Source organism: Anoplopoma fimbria, chromosome 20 (assembly GCF_027596085.1).
Source record: "Anoplopoma fimbria isolate UVic2021 breed Golden Eagle Sablefish chromosome 20, Afim_UVic_2022, whole genome shotgun sequence".
Classification (NCBI taxonomy): domain Eukaryota; kingdom Metazoa; phylum Chordata; class Actinopteri; order Perciformes; family Anoplopomatidae; genus Anoplopoma; species Anoplopoma fimbria.
The window spans coordinates 19,136,087-19,157,446 of NC_072468.1; the positions used below are offsets into that span (position 1 = coordinate 19,136,087).

Sequence of the window (21,360 nt, forward strand, 5' to 3'; positions counted from 1 at the left end):
GCTAAAATAAAGTTGTCTGCTCCGCGTTCATTGACCAGAAGATGGCAGTAGTGCACTTCTAGCCTGCAAGAAAGCCTCCACTGAAAACCAAGTGGTAGATCAAGAATGATCAGCAAGTTACATAAAATTACAGATAGCTTTACTTACATTGTATTTATGACTCCCGATAAACTCCATCAAAATATCTGACATTGTAGATATTGATGCTTCCACGATGTATCCAGTTCTCTTCATACATCAATGGAGTGACTTCATTCTCTGCTCAGGACGCCATTACTCCACTATATCTTTATAGTGAATAGTTATTTGCTGCTCTATTGATTTTCTGATCATTATATGGAGAGCTTTTAATCTAACCTAAATAGTCTTATCATATGTCTTTTGATTATATTTACATTTGAAACAATTTAACAAATAAAATAAAGTTTGAATATATTTGTGTTCTTGTTGTAACCTTCTGAGAGAGATATAAATCAACTCTGCTTTAACTTAAAGAAATACCTTATACATGTCCCTTTGAGCAGTAGTCCGAGTTGGAGTATCAAGTAAAACTACATATGTATTAACACATTAAAAGTACAGAAATTGTCCATTTCAGAGTGTGTATAATGTGGACAGTGCATTTCATGTTGTTTCTTTTACAAGACATCTTAAGTTTTACTATTAACATTACATGCTACAACTATAATGTAGTCCTGAGTTGTATTCCTGTCTCAAAGGATTTTGAGACACATTTAAGTGGAATATTTGGGGTTTCAGGTGTCTTCGTGTCTTTAAATGTGTCTGTGTTTGATATAGCAGATGAAGAGAAAGGTGATTCCTTCTTAGGCGACTGCAGACGTTAATGCCTCTGGTGATGATGCTCTTCTTTTCAATGGAACCGGTAAGTGATCAGCCTATTAGGTTGAATAACCCTGATACGGTAGCATAGCACATTCATGAAAATGTATGTGTTGAATGGAAGATGACAGATTCTGATTTTGATGCTACAACTAATTGGTCTCAAATCCTCCTTGTGCTTTATCTCTCTCCCTCTCTCCGTATAGAGGCCTGTAAAGCAGCACCAGATACAGGACCATTTTTTGCATGTTTTGATGCTACTACAACTCCTCCTATATGTGCTGTCAACTCTTCAAGTAAGGGGGGCATTTGGGCAACCAGAACAACTTTGAAAATGAGAGACTGTCTGCAGAGATGTTGCACTGAGGGTGAAGAATGGAATATAACATATATATAACATCAGCATATGGGATGATTATACAATTCATGCAGCATCAACATGTTGCCCATTGTCAGTTAATTCTATGCCAGTACAATGTTTTGCTTTGTTTTGTTTTCATTGTACTGTGAATTCAAAAAGACAACTTTGGAAATACATGAAAATATGTTCTGTCTCCCCAGGTGTGTGCCGTCTGTCCATGGTGGCCCAAATCTGCACAGGCCAGCCACCCATCTGGGCCTTTGAATCCACCGTCACTCTGTGCGTGCCCTACCACAAGGCTTCTGCTAGGGCAACGGCAAAAAGTTCTACAAGAAAATGGAGTGTGACGTGTACTGCGGGGTAGTGAATGATAGAGAGTTGATAAAATTACACATAAAAACACACAAAAAAACACATCTCCACCAGCATATGATAAAAACATTTCATGTGTGTTTGCTCCTCTCAACTCATCATACAGAGATGCAACATGATTCAGCATCACATAAGGTGCACAATAGAGAAACACATATTATGTGAAGTTATATCACAACAGATCACCATCAATGAAACAAGTCATAACTCTGTCTGGGGTTTTTTGTTAGTTACTGTATGTGATGTATTAACAGTTTGGCAAACTGTGCGACAAAGAAGGTCTTCATCTTGCTCCCCATTTCTTTGAAGGAGAGTTTATCTCTGGATTTTGGTACTTGTCTTTGACTCTGGGATGGTACTTGTCTCCTTGCATTCTGGGATGCTACTTGCAACATCTTCATCTTTCTCTTCTAGACTCTTGATCTATTCAGCAGTTTGTACTCAGAATTGGTCCTGTCATCCAGAAAGCGTTCTGTGACTTTACTGACCTCTTTCGTGATTATTTTCCCAGACAGCTTTAGTTGTTGGGAGTCACAAAGCTGTCCTCTGATGCTCTTGGGATCTTCTCAAGAGTTTCTGATTCCACAGATATGGCTGCTGACATCACTGGCTGCCACCTCCTGATCTTTCAGCTGTAATCTCCAGCAATGAAGGCTTCCTGACTTGTTCTCTGTTTATGTGATGAGCTGTAACAATTCCTTTAGCGCTAGCATCAGGCCAACATTCCAATTAGCAATGAATAATTATAATGAGAGTACTGACAACCTCTTCTTCAACATCCACAAGAGGGAGACACTAACTCAAACACAACAACTGAAATCTGATTGTTTTATTCATTTAAAAGTCAGTGTCCAGCTTTGTTATCTTAACTTTGTTATCTTAACTAAAAAGCATATACTGTGTATATGCTTTTTAGTTTTTAACGCTTACTTTAGTGTCTAGTAGTACCTTTTCTCTGGTGGCACAAGGGGGGCTCATGCCACCTCTTGATCTGTGCCACAGATGACTGCATTCATTATGACTGCATTCATTATGCTTTAGAGTCTCAGAAAACTGAGTCACTAAATATTATTATTAGTATGGGGATCATTCTGTTTACATGCTGCATATGTACATGTCCTTTAAGATCATCAAACCTCATTCAATGTCTCATTCATTAAGCAATGAGCTCTGTCAAGCGCGTGTTTGGGGCGAGACTGGCCGTTAAAGAGGTAGGCCTGTGGTTTCTTTCATAAACAATGATACTTAATGCTAGAGGAGACCCTAATGGTTGAGTGCATTGACAGCTGCAGAGCATGTTTATGTAGTGTCAGGGTGTTTTAGGGACTTTAGACACCAAGTTTGACTTTCCGTTGCCAACTCCACACTTCAGTGGAAAGAGGAAAGTCCCAAATTGACCCTGGTAATCAGACCCTGGTCTGAGGGTGGAGTAGGATAAGATTAAAGACAAGGAGGCAAGGTGTGATTTGTGTGTGTGTATATGAGTGCTTGTATATGCACATTTATGGTTTGTATAAGTGTCTGTGATCTGGTTACATGGCCACATGCAGGGCAGCAGTTGCCTGGCAGCAGGAGCATGGCATCAACTGATCAGCCGGTTTGGAAAGGGCATCGTCTCTCTGTATCCATGTTTTTCTCCTCATTCCTGCTTATAGGAGTGCAAGTTCAGCTCTGAGTCTGCAGCCAGGTGGCATGTATGTATGTAAAAACTGAGGCAACATATGTATTTACTTATACACTGTAAATCCTATGGAGTGGAATTTGCAAATTCTGTGTCCTCTAAATGACACTAGAGTGCTAAACAATCTAGAATTAAGCATAAGGCTGACTTGAGCCTTCGTGTCTATTTTATTTTCAATGTAATGAGTCTACATATTGGAGTCAAGCATATTTCGAGAAAGTTGTCATTTATAGAAGAGTACAATCAGCTGTAATGTAACACAACTGAGACAATAGTGTCTGTTCTAAACTGTAAAAACACCGGTGTGAAAATCAACATTATGGTTGCTGACTTAAGGCACTGAGAAATGAACAGAATGACATTTAAAAAAAATCTCTTCCATGACATCATTAAGAGGGCACAGACAAGTTCAGAGAGGAAGTTTGCCTTTCAAAGCCTTTCTGTTTTTGATTCTCTTTGACTATTGTTACATTGATCTGGCCGTAACACATCAAAACGGCAAAAGATATGGTAATATGCCCAATTTCATTATAAAATTAGACTATATATCATTGTGCACATTGTTAGTCAGTCTGTGCTTGTTGAATTATTATCTATAAAGTGGGACCATCTGTTAGGCTTTTGCAATAAATGACAGAAATACACTTTATCACAAGAGACCACATTTTAAACAGAACTGTATAACTGCTCCTCAACTTTGGAAATAGCAATTATGTTCAAAATAATTCTATAACCTATTATTATTAACAGGACTTAAGAATTCAAAGCAAAGAAAAATTGGAAGAAAAAGAAAATTACAAAAAAAACCAAAAACGTATGCTTTCTGAGCATGCCCCTTGTCAAAGAGTTTACTTTGTCCATGTTAACAATTAAGAAATACCATGCAGAAGGGGTAGTCAGCTACAGTAGGCTATAAGCCCAAAAGCCCAAGGCACCCAAGGCACCCGAACCGAGAAAAGCACCGATCCTTGAACTTCTTGAGAAATTCTGTATTAGATGTTTTGAACTTGCATGCAAAACAGACAGATGTGAGAGAGGACGGAAATGCAGAAATGTATTTGAATTCAACCAAGTGTTTTCTCTTGTCCCTCCTTCACTCACTTTAATTTGCCCTTAAACCGAAACAAAGCGATTATAGCGCTTAAAGGGAAAGCACCGCACTCATTAAAAGCAGATCCGCAGCTTCTGCACTACCTGCAGTTGTTACTGTAGGTGCTCTGGGATACACATTATCTACACCAAACTTCTATTGGCTCTTCTTCGAAAACACATTTGCATAAGAGTCAATTACTTGAAAGGCTTATCTTAAATACACCAGTGACACAAAAGGACACAGACTGATGATTTGATCGCTGCCCATTTGATTTCGTGGGGATGGGGGAAAAAGCGCACTATTGACCACTTTGGATTGGACTGATCCCACCACCAAACCTGTCACTGGACGTCGAGAAGTGTTTTTTTTTCTACAAGCGCGCACACACACCTGACGCTTCTTCAGATCCTGCGCGTCTCGCCCCCGGTTGATGCCGAGGATCATGACAATGAACGGTGACCACCAGTCGGTTGCCACCGCGCCGCTGGATCTGCGCACCACTAACCGAGAGCGTGGGAGCGCCGGGTCGAGGTCTCCGGACTGCAAAGGTCGCACCAAAGACGCCCGAGGGACAGAGGGCTCAGCTGCAACCCCAGCGTGCACAGAGAAAGACAGGTTGGAAATACACTGCCCCTCGGCCAGGAGCGCACCGGGCACAGACACCGGTGCTTCGCGCAAACGGCCAGCGGACAAATCTTCCTGCAGGCTGCCGTTTAGGAAACGCCCGATTCATGTAGAGCCGGAGCCGGAGACCCAAACGCCAAAGTCACCGGTTTCACCAGTGTTAAGCGGAGATCGCGTTTCCCCTGCGGTACACACGGACTTGACATTACGAGAGGGTTTCGCCGGTCGACTGGAAAGATCCGCGAGTGAAAGCAGGGTCGACGCAGCACCGGTGACTCTCAGGCGGGTTGAAGAGGCAGGACACAGTCCAGATGGATATCCCATGCGCTTCCTGCCCCAGTTTGATTACGGTAAGCGTTACTGACCAACATTCAGTTTATTACCCCAGTTCTCAATCACTTTTTACTATATAGTAACTTATAACTTATAACTTACTTATAACAATATAACAAGAATCATTTTTGATGACACTTTGTTACACTTCAACGTTTTGCTCTGAGTTCTATAAAGTACTCATCTGAAGTGGTCTATGTGATTTCTAAGAAAATCATTATTACGTTTGGCATGGTATAAATAATCAGGATGGGACATAGAGGGTCTCTGTGCACCCTGTTGAATGGTGAGACTTTGTTTTAACTGTAAATCTTTATGTAAATCAAAATTGACATCATTTTATAAAATGTATCTGGCAGACGCAGATCATGGCCAAACCTACAGGGGCTCTCTAAAGACTTTTTTTTTGTTGGTATTACTACTCCCCACTCCACCCGCCCTCCCCCCTTCTTAAATACATTTTGTCACTGGTGTGTCACAGTTAGAAGAAGATACAGTGTAGTAGATGCAGCAGCTGCTGCAGAATCAATGAGGAAATGTCCAGTCAGCTGTTCTCCTGCACTGGGTCAACTCATAACTGAATACTACGCACATGCACCTACATGCACAGTTGCACACTTCCACATTTCAAAAAATTGCCTGTTTGTCAGGGCAGCCGTATCATTTGTATATGTTGTACATGTCTTTATCATTTTCTAATTTTCCTTTTCCTCTCTTCCACCTTTCATGTCTTTCTGTCTCTCTCTCTTTCTGTGTCATTCCTGCTCAGGTCCATACCCAGTGTACTGTTTACCCCACGTCCCAGAGTTGAACCACCCTCTTGCCCACCAAGCCGAAAGCCTGCTGACTGGTATTGCTCTGGCTACTCGTCAAGATGAAGACGGAGACACGTATGTTAATATCTTTAAACTGGCTTTGGTTGGAAGTTATGTAAATTGTCTAAATCAAAAGCAGACAGTTAGCTTAAAATATTACTATGATTCATATAACTACAACGTAGGCATTTTTATAATCAGCACATTTAAGTCAGACGGCTGTGTTGACAGTTAAAACTTAGCATCATTCACAGATCTGAAATTTTACCACAGTCATACATTTTCATGGGATTTCCAGCAGATTAAGAGCATTCATTGTTATTTTTCTTTAGACTGGCAGACCCAGCTCACATCTACACCTGTAGAGACCAAGAGTTTGAACCAGTGACCCACTGTGCACATTGAGCCTGATATTTAAAGATACAATTTAACAAACAAAACCATTGTTAACTTCTTGGAACATGATAAATGAATCTGGTATATATTTCTGTAGAGCTGCATTCTCAAATTTGTGAACCAATAGGTCTTTTCCAAAGCAAACATTTAAACTTGTCGGATTTAGAAATTCAAATGTCCCAGTAAGCCATAACAGTGTGACAGTGAACCAGCAAGGCCCAATATCAGGACCCAGCAACCATCATCATTAAATCTTATAATTTAAACCTTAGCTTTTCTCACTGTCACATGTTCAAATTTCTTGCATGACGAAGTCCTGTGAGATTTCACCCTGCATCATAGCTCCTTGCCAGTCAATTCAGATCTGCTCTCTGGGGGCCTGACATTTTTACTACTTGACCTCTCTTCTCAAGGGCAACCATGACCGCTTTCGTAAAAAGGGAAACATAAGTAACAAGTCAATATGACAAAATTCACAGGGCTGGACCCAAACAACCAGCAACAGTCTAACCTCATAAATAAAGCTTATGGGGTTGCATAACCTGGATGTGGTTTTTGAGATGCCTGTAATATCATCTCCGTTTCTTTGTTATGCACTCTGTGACTCACCTGATAAAGATTGAACAGGTACCGTCAGTCCCCCACCCCATCCACCTAAATTCTTTACTGCTGTTTCACTTCCTGTCTGGAGAACTGGTTCACTGCAGACCAGGAATGATTTGTGAAGTAGCAATGGAGACTTTGATCTAACACAACAACCTGGAATATGTAGCACTTGAATAAATAGGCATTGCATGAATGTGTTAGTGTGTGTGTTGACGAACCTTTAATTTCTACCTTTAATTTCTTCAATCTCAGAGTCTAGGATGGGGGGGGGTTGAGAATGAGAACACTGTACAGGACACTGGAGGAGTTCTCGAGACTACATCGATGCAAATACATAACTTTAACGCATGGTTACTTTACTTTGTCTAAAGTCTTAACACCCACCCGCCCACACATAAACTGAAATGTCAAACTGAAATGAGAACACAAACACACACACTCACAGTCATATGACTGAAAACATAACATGTCCAAGAATTAAATGACTTTGATGTTTCTGGCAGCATTATTTGCATCCAATCGAAACAAACCCGTGATGACCATCATGTAGTGAAGCCGAAAGTCCCGTGACATGTCACAGCTGGTTATTGTCCCATATCTGCCTCAGAGACTCATAATCACTATGACACATCCGCTATTAACAGATAGTAGCCAGGGAATGTGAGGAATGCAATGTACGATGACTCCCACAATAGCCATGATAAAAAGTATTTTTTTATTTTTTATACTTGCAAAGGTATAAGTGTGAATATTTATACGTATTTGACCGTGTGGCTTCTTAAACTTTTGCAAACTATACCTATTCTTATTTTTCACCTTCACTTGTGTCATTTCAATAAATCTCAAACAAATTTGCAGTGCAGACACAAAACCAAAAAGAAGAACTGATATGAACAATATCTTATGAGTAGTGATTTAATGCAACAAAGCTGCACTGCAGAGAATTTTCATAAAATATAACCCCTTTGTAATGCAGTTCAGACCTTGGCTGGTTTGTGTAGTACCTACTTTGCGGTTGTTTGAACCTTAGTGTGAATTCTGCAGAAAGAAAGATTCTCAGCCCACCTTCACACTGACTGTATGCACATGTGTGTGTGCGTGCGTGTATGCATAATATAAGTGACAGCGAGCATGCGCCTCCTCTTACGTCAATGGGGTGTTCATAATCTGTTCTCAGCGCCTCTGAGCCCCTTAGTTTCGGGAAAACCAGTGAGTGCTCACTTTTTCAACACGCTTGCGGTTTTTCTCAGGTGTCTGTGTCGTTCTCTCTTTTCTTCTCTGTGTTTTTAAATGAATGGTCTCAAAAAACCCAAACATCCGCTCCTTACTTCCTCATTTACCGCTTTCTTCTATCAGCTTCATCTCTCTCTCTCTGTCTCTCTCTCTCTCTCTCTCCCCATTTCTGTTATGCGTCACTTGGTTATCCACGCTATCATTTGTGATGTGAGATGTGCATATGTGTTGAGTGGCGTGTAGACCCAATACTTTGTTCTTGTTTTTTACGGCATTTCCAATCTGTACATGCCCTGGTCCAGATATTAACATTCAGCTTTTTGTTTCAGAAAAGACACACAAACACCAAAACAAGATTAAAAGTCTACATCCACACCAGTTGTACTGTGAGGTTAAACACATGCTTTGAATTAAATGGATTTGTCGGCATGGCAACATGCTCACAGTTACAGCTCTAACATGCTGATGTTAAGCGGGTAATGTTAAACATGTTCACCATCGTGTTAGCATGCAAATAAATTTGAAGAACAGTATAGGTTGATGGAAATGTAGTTTCTAGGTATGGGAAAAAAACAAGAAAATGGACGAAAAAGCTTCAACAGTTCATTGTGTCAAAATCAAGGTGCTAGAAGAAAAGCCAGAGGATCAAAAAAGTAATTAGGATTCATCCTTTGGTTACCATTGCCATCCGTGCCAAATTTCATGGCAACCCGTCAAATTCTTGTGATATGTTAGTCTGGAACAAAGTGTTGTACCAATAGAATAACTCGTAATGCCCTCTGTAGAGCCACGCCACGAGCATGAAACACACTATACCAGCAAAAAAATACGTTTGCGCTAAGATATTCTCTAAAATCATCAACACATCAACTTGTCCCTACAGATGTACCTCTTTTTTCTTTCTCTCATTTTGCATTGTATAATCTGCAGATTTACACACATCCTTGAGCGCATTACTCGAACCATCTAATCTAAGTAGTGACAGTAATCAAAGTTTTCCCATCTATATTGAGTCCCATAGCCAGACACTTAGTCCCTGTTTAAAGTGAAGCAACAACATAGGAAAAGACAGTGTTTTCTTATGGTGTGAACGGGTCACTGTGTTATATGACCTGGGTCTACAGTCCTCCTCCGACCTGTTTTACTGATGTCATAGTATGAGAGAGTGAATGCGAGTTAACACTGTCTGCGTGATTGTGTCTTGAACAACCTTTGCAAGCCCAGGTTTTCTGTCGACTTTGACAACCTGATATTTGATATATTCAAATGTTCAATACACTAAATCATCCAAGCATTGAGTTCAAACAGTTACTTAAACCCAGAGTCCACAAAACAACAAAATGCTTCCTCATCCAGGTTTCCCCCATGAATACACATACCAACAAGATATTGATGTAGTGGACCATAAACCATCATTTATTGTTAACTGGACTGTGTTGCATCTCTGATTCCCTTTTGTTTACTATTCACACACCCTGACACATCACCTCATTGCTCAGCTGGTCCACAGACCACAGGATGTGTTAGGCTTCAGTCGAATCATTCAGTTGGGCTACGTTCTCACCATCCACACCAAACAGGATACCACACGGTGCTCCCTTTTCTCGTAGCCTTTTGCCTTCTTTCTCTCTCTTTTTCTCTCTTCTCTCTCTCTCTCTCTCTCTCTCGCGCTAACACACATGCACATACACACACACACACACTCACTCACACGCACACACACACACAGTTACACTGGGACCGTCAGTGTAAATCCTGTCTACGTCAGTGCCGCTGTGCCTGGGGTTATCTGGGGCTGTGGTCTGCCCCACTTCCAGGAACTAGAAACAGTACAGTTTCATCTTGAGAGGAAAAAGAAAGAGATGGATGCTGATAGAGTAGTGTATAAAGAGAGAAAAAGTCATATTATACCTTTACGAAGGCAACTATTGACACATTAGAGTTATATTATATATATTATTATTATATATATTATATGAGTTCAATGCTGAGAGAGATAAATATCTATATCTGACTGTGGATATGCTGTAGCTGGATCGATCTCTCCAATCACTATAGGATTTGTTGCTGAGACACTGGAGGGGATTTTAAAGGCAAATGAGGGGTGATGATAGCATGTACTTTACTGTACAATATGATAAATAGATCTTTTTTGATACAGATGTGTTCACTATTCTGAGCTCAGTTACAGGAACAGGGACTTGCTTACTCCTGTTCAAACATACAGTTCTGCTTTTTTATGCTGTTCGTAAATCATCTGATTGTTTATTGCAGTTGCACTTTCAGCCTTCTCCTGCACAGGACCATTTAGTTTTCTCATTCCTGAGCAATTATGCATGTTTGTACACATGCATGCACTGCTTATCCACGATTTGAATTAGTTTTTTTGGTGGTAAAATTGTAAGTTTAATTATATGCAGAGACATTGTAGAGCATGGCTGTTTTTTTTCTTCCTGCAACCACTAAGTAAAGGTTGGCACATGCTTACCCTTCAGTTTAACAGACCAAAGGCTTTATTCTGTTCATACTTGCCTTCATCAAGTTGTCAAAGAGTTTCCATGATTTATATAGAGATTATGTAAGCTGTAAGGTTTATATGTGGTTAGAAGAGATCATTAGAGTAATGTGATACTTTAATAAGGTTGATGAATAGATTCCTTGAACACATACCAGTTTTAATAAAATGTGCAGAAAAGCGTTCAAGGGTTGCAGAAGAGTGTCTGTTGTTTACTCAAAGAGATCTATAATCTATATCTCTAAGGGCAGGAAATTAGTGTCGTTAAGGACTTCACGTCAGTGGGACTATTTGCTGAGAGGAAGTGTTGCAAGTGATTTTGTCACTGTAAGAGCTTATTTTCTGACCACAAATTCTATGCAACGTATTCTTTTAACTTCTAAAGAAGCTCCCTTGTTTCCTGTACCATGATTTGACTGTATGTCTGAATGTATGTCTATCCATTGGATGAAGCTGACTTAGTGTACCTACAGAAAGCCCCTGTCAGAAACCATACAGCTTAATAGACTGATTTCACATCACATAGAGCTAGATAAGAATGCTGCTATTGTTGCTGACAACAGGAAGTGACATAAAATCAGTCTGGCTCTTACTGGAAGCTGCTGTCTTGAAAAAGAAAAACGTGTAAACTGCTACATGGTTTTCTACAGTATGCCCCTCCCCCTGCTTGGTTTTCTACTTTTCCCTGTCCTAAACTTTGGCCTGCGTTTGTTCTTTCGCTTCATGTAGAGACCACAGATAGTGGTTTCCCCTTAATCTTGATAAGGCTGTGATAAGGCTGGTGTGAGTCAGGCCTGTGCGTCTATCTGTGAAGCTCCTCGGTTTAACTATTCCTTGGATAATTTAGAGTGATCAAGTTTTTTTTTCAAGTTGGGGCCGGCTGTGGCGCGTGTCCTTTAACCACAAGGTTGCCGTTATGATCCCCGACTCATCCAGTCCGCATGTCAAAGTGTCCTTGAATGTTCACATGTATTGCACAGTTTGAGTGACTGGAAGACTAGAAAGGCGCTATATAAATGCAAGTCCATTAACCAATCACTATGTTGAAGTGTCCTTGAGTGAGACACTGAACCTAGTTGCTCCCCGGAGGCTTCACAGCAGATGGGTTAAATGCAGGGAGAGATGTACCTGTATATGACAATTTTTCACAGGTCAGATTTGAGGCCATCCCAAATGATGAAAAATATGAAAATATGAGAAATGGGTAAAGCTAGCCTGGCTCTGTCTGAAGAACCATCACATCAAAAAACATATTCACTCAAAATCTCTTTACCTCATATACAAACCTTATTAACTAATTTGTTAAATCTGTACAAAACCTTCGAAGTTAGAAACCAAAAAACAACTTGAATCTTCCGATCCAGAAACAAATCCAATACATAATGTGATTAAACACTTTGTTTCGTTGTACAGAATAAACAATAAGATAACGTGAGCTGTAGAGGTGCTGGGAGGTGGATTTTGTTATACAGTCTTTATTCTAAACTAACCAGCTGCTGTAACCTTATATTTAAGCGACAGACCTTAGGGTGGTATTAATCGGATCTCATCTTACTCTTGTTAAGAGAGCAAATAAACAAAATTTCCCAAAATGTTGATCTTTTGGTTTAAGTTGACCTCTTGACTGACTTTATTGCTGAAACGGAGGAAAGTGATTTGTTTCATTTAATTTATTTCTGTGCCCAGGATCATGATAACATGGTATGGAGAATAAAACAAAACATACAATAATAACAAAAAAATTGCCATGCTGTTGTGGAGATTATTGCACTTACGTATACATTATCCTTACCTATATATTACACACATGAAGTGTTAGTTCTGATAAGTTATTAAATCTGGAATCTTTCTACTTAAGCCAAGAAGTTAAGTGTCAGTTGGTCACAATGTCATAAACCTGTGACCCATTTAAAAACCCTTTGTAATCTTCTTCAGCATTTTGCTTTCAACTGTTTTTGTTGTTGTTATTGTATTCATTACAGAGCTCTCCACATAGCAGTGGTACACGAGGAGTTGGCCCTCGTCTGCAAACTGATCCAACTCCTGCTGTTGGCTCGCAGAGGCCTTGATGTCTACAACAACCTCCGTCAGGTAAAACAAATGCACTTTAAATACACACATACATGCATGCACACACAGCTGCTGTCGTTACTTTTGCAAATGCAGAATTCAAATCAATAGTTTGACATTTGAGGTAAAATGAAAAATGTCTTTCCTTCAAATATGGCAGTCGTCCAATGCACAGATTTTTTTTTTTTCAATGTTTCAGTTCTATTTCATGACACACGGGGCTCAGCGTCAGTCAGTATAATAAAAGTTTGACGTGGAATAGAAATGTGATGGGGTTTTCGGGCCCCGACAACCACAGCATGTAAAACACACTCCCCTGCTGCCTCACCCATCTGATAACAGTAACATGGAAAAGAATGAAAGAGGAAGTGCCTTGGTTTCCTCTTTGCCTTGCACTAGGTTATGCATACTCTTACAGTCATGGCGGGTGATGGTTATGCAGTGGAATTCACCCTTCCTGATTTCTTCACCTGTACTTGGCATAAGCCAAAACCATGCATATGCTCGGAAGGACTACGTGTGTTTTCCAGCATTTTGTTCTATTTTGTACATAGTGTTTCGGTTTCCCTCTAGTTAAGGACTTTCAGGGTTGGAATCATGGGTTTACCATGTTGTAAAATTAAAATGAGACAGCCAAAATTTAAGCTGAGCAAAATGTGACTACCATTAAAACTTGTGAACCATGCACTCATATCTCATTATTTTGCCTTAACTAAAAACAAATGAACAGGTTGGAAAAGTAAGTTGCAAACATGTCACTTTAAACTCATATACAATTTTTTAATTTTTTTAGAAATTATATATTTTTATCATAATTACAGGGGCTGCACGTGGTGTAGTGGATAGCACTGTCGCCTCACATTACCGGGCTAGACGGCCTTCTGTGTGGAGTTTGCAGGTTCTCTCCGGGTTCTCCGGCTTCCTCCCACAGTCCAAAGACATGCACCTTAGGTTAATTGATGACGCTAAATTGCCCGTAGGTGTGGATGTGAGCGTGAATGGTTGTCTGTCTGTAAATATCAGCCCTGCGATAATCTGGCGACCTGTACAGTGTGTCCCTGCCTTCGCCCAATGACAGCTGGGATCGGCTCCAGCCCCCCCGCGCGACCCTTAGCAGGATAAGCGGTTACTGAAAATGAATGATCATAATTAAAAAATTTCTTGCATATTAAGAGTCGGACTAACATTCTCTGTCCAGGGCAGTTTTGACTATTCACAATAATAATGGACAAATGTACAAAATGAACTTTCATTGAGGTGACTAGTCTGTCTTACGTAAAAGAGACTGTGTCCTTAAGCTCCCTAAATTGTAACCTCAATATATAAACTACTTTGTACTTTACTGGAACGTGCACAAGGAATTTTCTTTGAGTGTTTCCCAATCTAGGGCTGTCCCAACCACTGGCCTTGAGCCAACACTCCTCCCTATGTTGTCTCCACCTCCTCGCTCTCCTGCTCTGCACTCTGCCAGCTTTCTCTTTTTCATCCTTCAGCAGAGAAAGCACCTGAGCCTTGCAGAGCTTTAGTCCTCAAGTCTGGGGTTTCACACCACACAGGACACCACAGGCTCGCTTACCAGAAATAATGCTGGTGCGATCTTCAGTTGTTGTCTTTCCTCATCGCTGAGGCTTTGAAAGCATAGGTTTTGCGATATCCTGTCTCTACCCTGTGTAAGAAAATGCATGCACACGACACACACACACACACACACACACACACACACACACACACACACACACACACACACACACACACACACACACACACACACACACACACACACACACACACACACACAAAGTCTCTTTTCACACACTCACAAATCTTATGCCACACACATATAATTATAACCAAAAAAGGGAGATTTTCAGGCACAGGTCCCGTCAAAGTAATTTGCCTACCAGATTGTGTGGTTTTTTTAACTGAATATCAGGCATATAGAACAGACTTCAAACGGGAACTTTTTATTTTTCAAAACAATAGGTTTAGACAAAAAAATAAAAAATAAAAAATATAGCTTTTCCAATATTGATGACATATCCTGAGTTTCTGTGGTTTTGAATATGGAACTTTCTGACAGAGTGTTACTATCAGTACTACAACTGAACAATACTGCAAGTGTCAGTAGTTGATTTGCCTTCCACTCCCCAAACTACTATAAATGTAGAGACAGCTGTTTGATACTCCCACACTGGTCATGGTATCAGTGTGGCTGCACAAACACACACTATAGTAGACAACGTTTTGCTGCTCGCTCCACAGCTGATCGTGCAATGTGTTGCACTGACACTAGTGGGGCTTTGGGACTGAATCCCCATGGGCCACCCACACTAAAACATGCACTAATGGTCATGTGCTTTAGATTAAAGACATCCACTAAAATGCATGTTACTTCTACAATGCAATATGCAGGTCGTCTGCAATAATTCAAAAAATTGCTTCTTAAAAGACATGTCTGTAAATGGTCACATTCACTGTACTGTGGAAATCTTTTGTTCATGTCAATTAAAATAACAGCTATTATCAGTTTGTTTACGTGTATGCTGGTAACTTGCCATTTTTTAAATTTAGTGTGAGGGTTTGTGCACGAGCGAGACATCTGTGAGTGTGTGTTTGTGTGTTCTTTAGTTTCCTCGTTCCGAGAAGTCACATGACCCCCCCCCCCCCCCCCCCCCCCCCCCCTGCGTTGGGCTGTTTCTCAACATACCTTGGTTCAGAGGGTAGTTTACAGGGACTTTCCCTTACTGTGCGTGTCTCACTCTCTCTCTCCCCCCATCTCTCTCTCTCTCTCTCTCTCTCTCTCTCTCGGGCTGCCTCTCTCTGTCTCGTCCTGTGTCTGTTGTCTTTTTTCATATCTTCATAGAATTTAGGGTTTCTAACCATAACTGATGCTCTGGCTGATGCTATCAGCATAACTGTCAACAACACTGACGTAAAAGCGTGTGATGTTTATTTGTGCAACTGGGCTTGTTTTACCCTATAGTGTGCACCACAGAAGAACAGTCTCTGTCTCTTAGTGTTGCCTTGAACGGCCTACAGCCCGGGGCTGGTCTTCATGCCCGGAATTCTCCTCTCATCTTTTTACCTACCTCATGTTGATCCGCTCATTTTGCAGGAATGCAAGTGTGCAGAGACAGACCCAGGGGAAAGAAAAGGGATTTTCCCTTGTTATCCTGTCTTTCCCCTGGACTCCCCTCTGCTGCTTCCGTTTCTTCCTCATTCCTCCATCTCTCCACCCTGCACCCCCCTCACTCCCTTCCTCTTATCTTGCTGGATTTTTGTTTTAGTCACTCTGAAATCCTTTACAGGAAGCGACAGCTAGACTATGCCAACTCGGAGAGTTCTATTTTTAAGGCCTTAAAAGGCTTCACTGTGGAAGGTAATTTGTTAAGCGCTGGAAATCATTGACGAGAATTCTACTATGCACATTTTGCTAGGGCTATGTGGGGTCAAAATAGAAGTGTTGCTTTTCACAATGACTTATAGGAAATTTGCGGAGGAATATGTATGTGTGTGTGAGTTTGTGCACTTTGTGTGTGTTCTTTTATCCGTATGCGTGTGTGTGAGTCACAGGATTCAGGGAAACAGGAGCTGAGAGGAGGAACACTGGCATTGACACACTAAAGGAATTCCATGAAGACGCTCTCCCACTGCTCGACAATTCTTTTTTTTTAATAGTCTTTACTGGAACAAATCCATAGCACACACACATGTACAGCACAAACACACACACACACACACACACACACACACACACACACACACACACACACACACACACACACACACACACACACACACACACGTACAGTAAAACAAATTGTACAGCAAAAGAGAAACTTGGAGCAACAATCTGTTCCTGATTGTTGCGGTTATTGTGAAACCTCAATAGCTCCCAAAAAGTCCAGTTTAAAAGGAAATTCCTTTTATGACTGAAATATTGCATTGCTTAATCTAAACAGACGGTTGTCATTGCCCTCCCCGGTCGGAGTTGATATAATCATCAACAGGATGATACATGCTGATCTCACCCAGAGGAATATCCTAGATTGCTCAAGTGAACTCATTCAGCACTTCACCCAAGCAAACACCTGGTGACCTGCGTAATTTTAGTTTTTCCTTTACTTGCAGGCTGCAGAACAGGTTCCTCTTACTTTCGAATTAACCACACAGTCTCCTGCTCGGGTTGGTGTTGTTGTTGATGATGCTAAGGGATTACTGGAGCAATGGTCTTGTCTTTTACAGTCAGATATTTTTTGGACTTTGATTTGATTGCTGCCAACTATTAATTTTGGCATTGTGTATGTGCATGTACGTGTAAGGTGTGCACCTCATAATTGCCTGAAATCCCGTAGTAACCATTATCGAAATGGTTCCTTGTTTCTTTATGTAAGGCGTTGGCCTGTTCTTACTGGCATAGTTTCTATTGTGTCTCTGACCTTTAACCTGTAGAACAGGTTAGAGTTGAAAGAAGGCCTTTACTAGAAATAATAACACTCTTCCTTCAAGCTCACTTGCAAGAATGTGGCGATAATTGAGAAGATTTTTTAAATGTATACCTTGTCATTTAGGTCTGTTATTCATTACTTTTCTCATAGATATTTTGATTTTAAAACTCCTTCTTAGTATCTCTGCCTGGCAGCAGAATTTTTCAACAACTTGGCTTTCTTGCTGAGAATTAGAGGAGATCATACCACTCTCATGTCTGAATAGTAAATATGCAGCCTCAGCCAGCTGCAGGTTTAGTTTAGCATAAAGATTGGAAACAATGATGAACAGCTAGTAAAATTCTGAGTTATAGATATAACAAGATATAACATGTTTATGAGAGGGGCTGGTAGGCAGATTTGTTTATCCTCAGACAGAGCCAGGTCTGAATGCTGAGTTGTGTGAACTGCAGTGTGAAAAATTCTATTTTGAGAGACAATATACTGCCTTTTGTGGTTATGGACCCGAACACACAGGCTTGTTTAAACTGTCACTTTTGCTCTCATCCTCCCCCTCAGACTCCTCTTCATCTGGCAGTGATCACCCTTCAGGCAAACATGGTGGAGGCTTTATTGAGAGACGGGGCCGACCCTGCTGCCTTAGACCGTAACGGCCAAACGGCGCTCCACCTCTGCTGCGAATATGACCAGCCTCACTGTCTGTCTGTTGTGCTTTCTCACTCCCAATCCTCCACATGCTTGGAGAGCAGAAACTATGAGGGTAAGTTGTCGGATATGAACCTCAGCAATGTCATTATCAAATTAAGAGCATTTGATTTGGATATAATTAATAGACTTTGTCTCAGACTTGCTAACTTCTCATACACTCCCTTTGTGTTTGGGACCCAGTTTTCATTTACATCTACGTATTGCAGAAACTTTGATACAGAGTAATTAACAATACACGTGCAAGTAGTAAAATGGTCAAATAGTTGAACAACCACGCAGGCTACCTAACTAGTTTGTTGGGGGTTGTGAAAGGTGTGAACTCTTGTTCAGATAGGGATGGGGTTGGATGTTTTAGAGTGTTTGGGCGGAAAGAGTCTGGTGTAGTCTAGTCACATTGCCATGTCTCCATCATATGCCTCTGATGTCGCAGCACAAGAGACATTTTTAAGGGCATGTCTGGGTACAGGGGACAGCCCCAAAAAATATTGACATCTATAAAGTTTATTAGTGATATTTTGTTTTTATGGAGGGATTAGATCTAACAACCTGACAGCAGCTACTACCTACAATCATTTCAATAGCTTTGAATCAGAGATTTTTTGTCCAGTCCCAACAAAGCATCGCACACCAGCTTTTAGTTATTTTGCTTCACAAAACCAGAAAAAACACTTCCAGAAGATTACTTGCCTGAGCATTTTGCGATGTCTGTTATTTCATATTTTGGTTTGACTTTAAAGTTTTAGAATCCGTAACAAACCACTACCCTGCCTTTGTTTTGAAAATGTGCCGTAAACTGCCTATGTCTCTGAGAATTTAACTGTGTGGGAAGTTAGTATATGTCGATCGGCTTCAGGCAGGAGTGTGTATGTGCATTCAGAATTTGTGCAAACTGTATGTGCCTATGTGTATTTGCAGATGCTCACTGTGAAACTCAGGTTCTGCTTTGTCCCTTTTCTCAGGTTTGAGCCCTCTCCATCTGGCGGTGCTGCGTGGCCATATAGATTTGGCCAGAATGCTGCTGGATGCAGGAGCTGACATCAATGCTATGGTTGGTCCCTTCGCTGCACTGACTCAGCACTGACTAAGTTTTACAACATCATCAATTTGACATTTACCGTCAGTGCATCCTCTGACTTTTCCCATGGTGCTTTTTTTCCTCTCTAATCAGGACATCAAGAGTGGCCAGAGTCCTCTCATGCACGCAGTGGAGAGCAACAACGCAGACATGGTCCACTTCCTCATTGAGGTAAAGAGGGTGTGTGGGCAGGGAGGAAGGAGGGGAGAAAAGGGTTGTGACTCAGCTCTATTTGATCATTCTGGTTTTCTCCTTCCAGCTCATGTCTCTTCACCTATCTTATCTAACTCACCCTCTCAATGGATCTGTTTTCTGTTTCACTTTCTATGCTTAACTGCATTCCTTTGGCTTTCCTTATTAACCACATGCTTCTCAACTTCTTGTTTTTCTCTTGCAGAGAGGCTGTGATGTCAACAGCCAGTCATACAGTAGGAACACAGCCCTGCACAGCGCCTGTGGCCGAGGTCAGGTGGACACAGTGCGGCTGCTGCTGAAGAGTGGAGCTGACAGCAGCCTCAAGAACTACCACAATGACACCCCTGTGATGGTGGCCAAGAACAAGAAAGTGAGCAAAAGGATGACAGGAAAAAAAAATCTGTTTTAACACAGACCATGCCAAAAAATCCATTCTTAGTGTATTGTTTGTTTCACCATTGTTATATAGTTGTGAGTTGCTACTTTAGAACAATTCAGGTAGTGTCAAGAAAACAGTGAACACCAAATGGTTACCAAATTGAGAATGACGAGTACCTTGTGATTGTTCAAATTTCCAATCACTCATTATAATTTCTACGAATTACACCAATACATCAATTACGTCAGAACAGATGCAAACAATTGCAAAATCTAATGAACTCAGCTCTGTTTATAATAGTATGAAGAAATGGTTGGAAATGGAATGTAAATGTGTGTATTCTTCCCTCTAGAGGACAAACCTGAATGGTGCACGGGATACATTCTTGTTTAACTAAAGAGTCGTCTTTTTTATAGATCACTGTGACATACATTTTTAGGTTTCGAGTGCAAGTTTCTAAACAACTGTAAATCTTTTTGCAGATAGCAGATGTGTTACGAGGGAGAGGCTCCAATCAGATCAGAGTTCAAGATCAACACTGTGTGTCTGTCTCACCACACGGGAGCAACTTTACAGATAATGGTAAGAAAATGCAATACAGACAGGCATAAACAGACACTTATTGTAAATATCTGTATTTAATATGTACTAATTTGTGCACTTTGCTTTTCCTTTAGGGTCCCCATCGCCTAACCACAGTCGTGGTTGTTCACCGTTGACTACACCACACACCCCTCATCATAGCGCCTCCCATTCTCCAAATACTCCATCTACGCTTGTATTTCCATTTTACTAGCTCAAAGTTACTGTTGAGTCCAATTTGCAACTACCTCCACACAGATGACCAAAAAAGAGACTTCAATGCCCACAAGGACACCCAAAAGAAGGTTCAGCTAATGGGATGATAAACCAGCAAAAGACTGCACCTGAAATGAATCTTCCCTACAAACTGGCCTTCTTTTCTTGGACTCCATGCAGAAAGATGCATCCCTCCTTGGGTTTAGGTGTCTAAACAGAGTGCCTGCCTGCTATTTCCCTGCTCATTCAGCTGCTCACTGGGACTAAACTAGCAACTGACAAGCTACTGCTAGAGTTCTCCATGAAGCAATAGAAATGTGCCACTACTGTACATGCAATCGAGGCTGAACATAAAGGACTGTTCTTTGAAACCGCTCGGAGATGTCAGTAAATGATGGACATGGGTTTAAGCTCAGTGAACTCTGAGTCTCTTTTTTAAATGTCATTTTGCATTTACTTTTTATTTTATTTTATTTTTATACATGACAGGAAATGAAGGGCACCAAATGTAAATTTTTTGACATCTTAAAGTCTTTTAAAATTCCAGTCTGCTGGACAATGTAACTTGACCTGCTTCATATTGCACAGTTAATGTTCTTCTTTGTGCTATTTTTAATAATATATGTCCACAGTACCTTTCAGTGTGTGTGTGTGTGTGTGTGTGTGTGTGTGTGTGTGTGTGTGTGTGTGTGTGTGTGTGTGTGTGTTTTATCACTGTCAAAAGTTGTTGATATATATATATATATATTTTTTTTTTTTTTTTTTTTTACATAAAATGTGTCCAACAGATTCACGTTTGTCTGGATTTTGTCCGTTTA

At 40.8% G+C, this 21,360-nt stretch overlaps 1 protein-coding gene across 1 annotated transcript; it reads left to right on the forward strand.

Annotated features, from left to right (window-relative positions):
* Positions 1-4,438: 4,438 nt before the first annotated feature.
* bcl3 (BCL3 transcription coactivator) lies at positions 4,439-21,228 on the forward strand. Its single transcript, XM_054621826.1, has 9 exons — positions 4,439-5,321; positions 6,074-6,194; positions 12,852-12,960; positions 17,946-18,147; positions 19,055-19,143; positions 19,264-19,341; positions 19,568-19,735; positions 20,227-20,326; positions 20,422-21,228. Exons 1-9 carry the CDS (start codon positions 4,778-4,780, stop codon positions 20,538-20,540), a joined length of 1,530 nt encoding a protein of 509 aa, XP_054477801.1. The 5' UTR covers positions 4,439-4,777; the 3' UTR covers positions 20,541-21,228.
* The last annotated feature ends 132 nt before the right edge of the window (positions 21,229-21,360 follow it).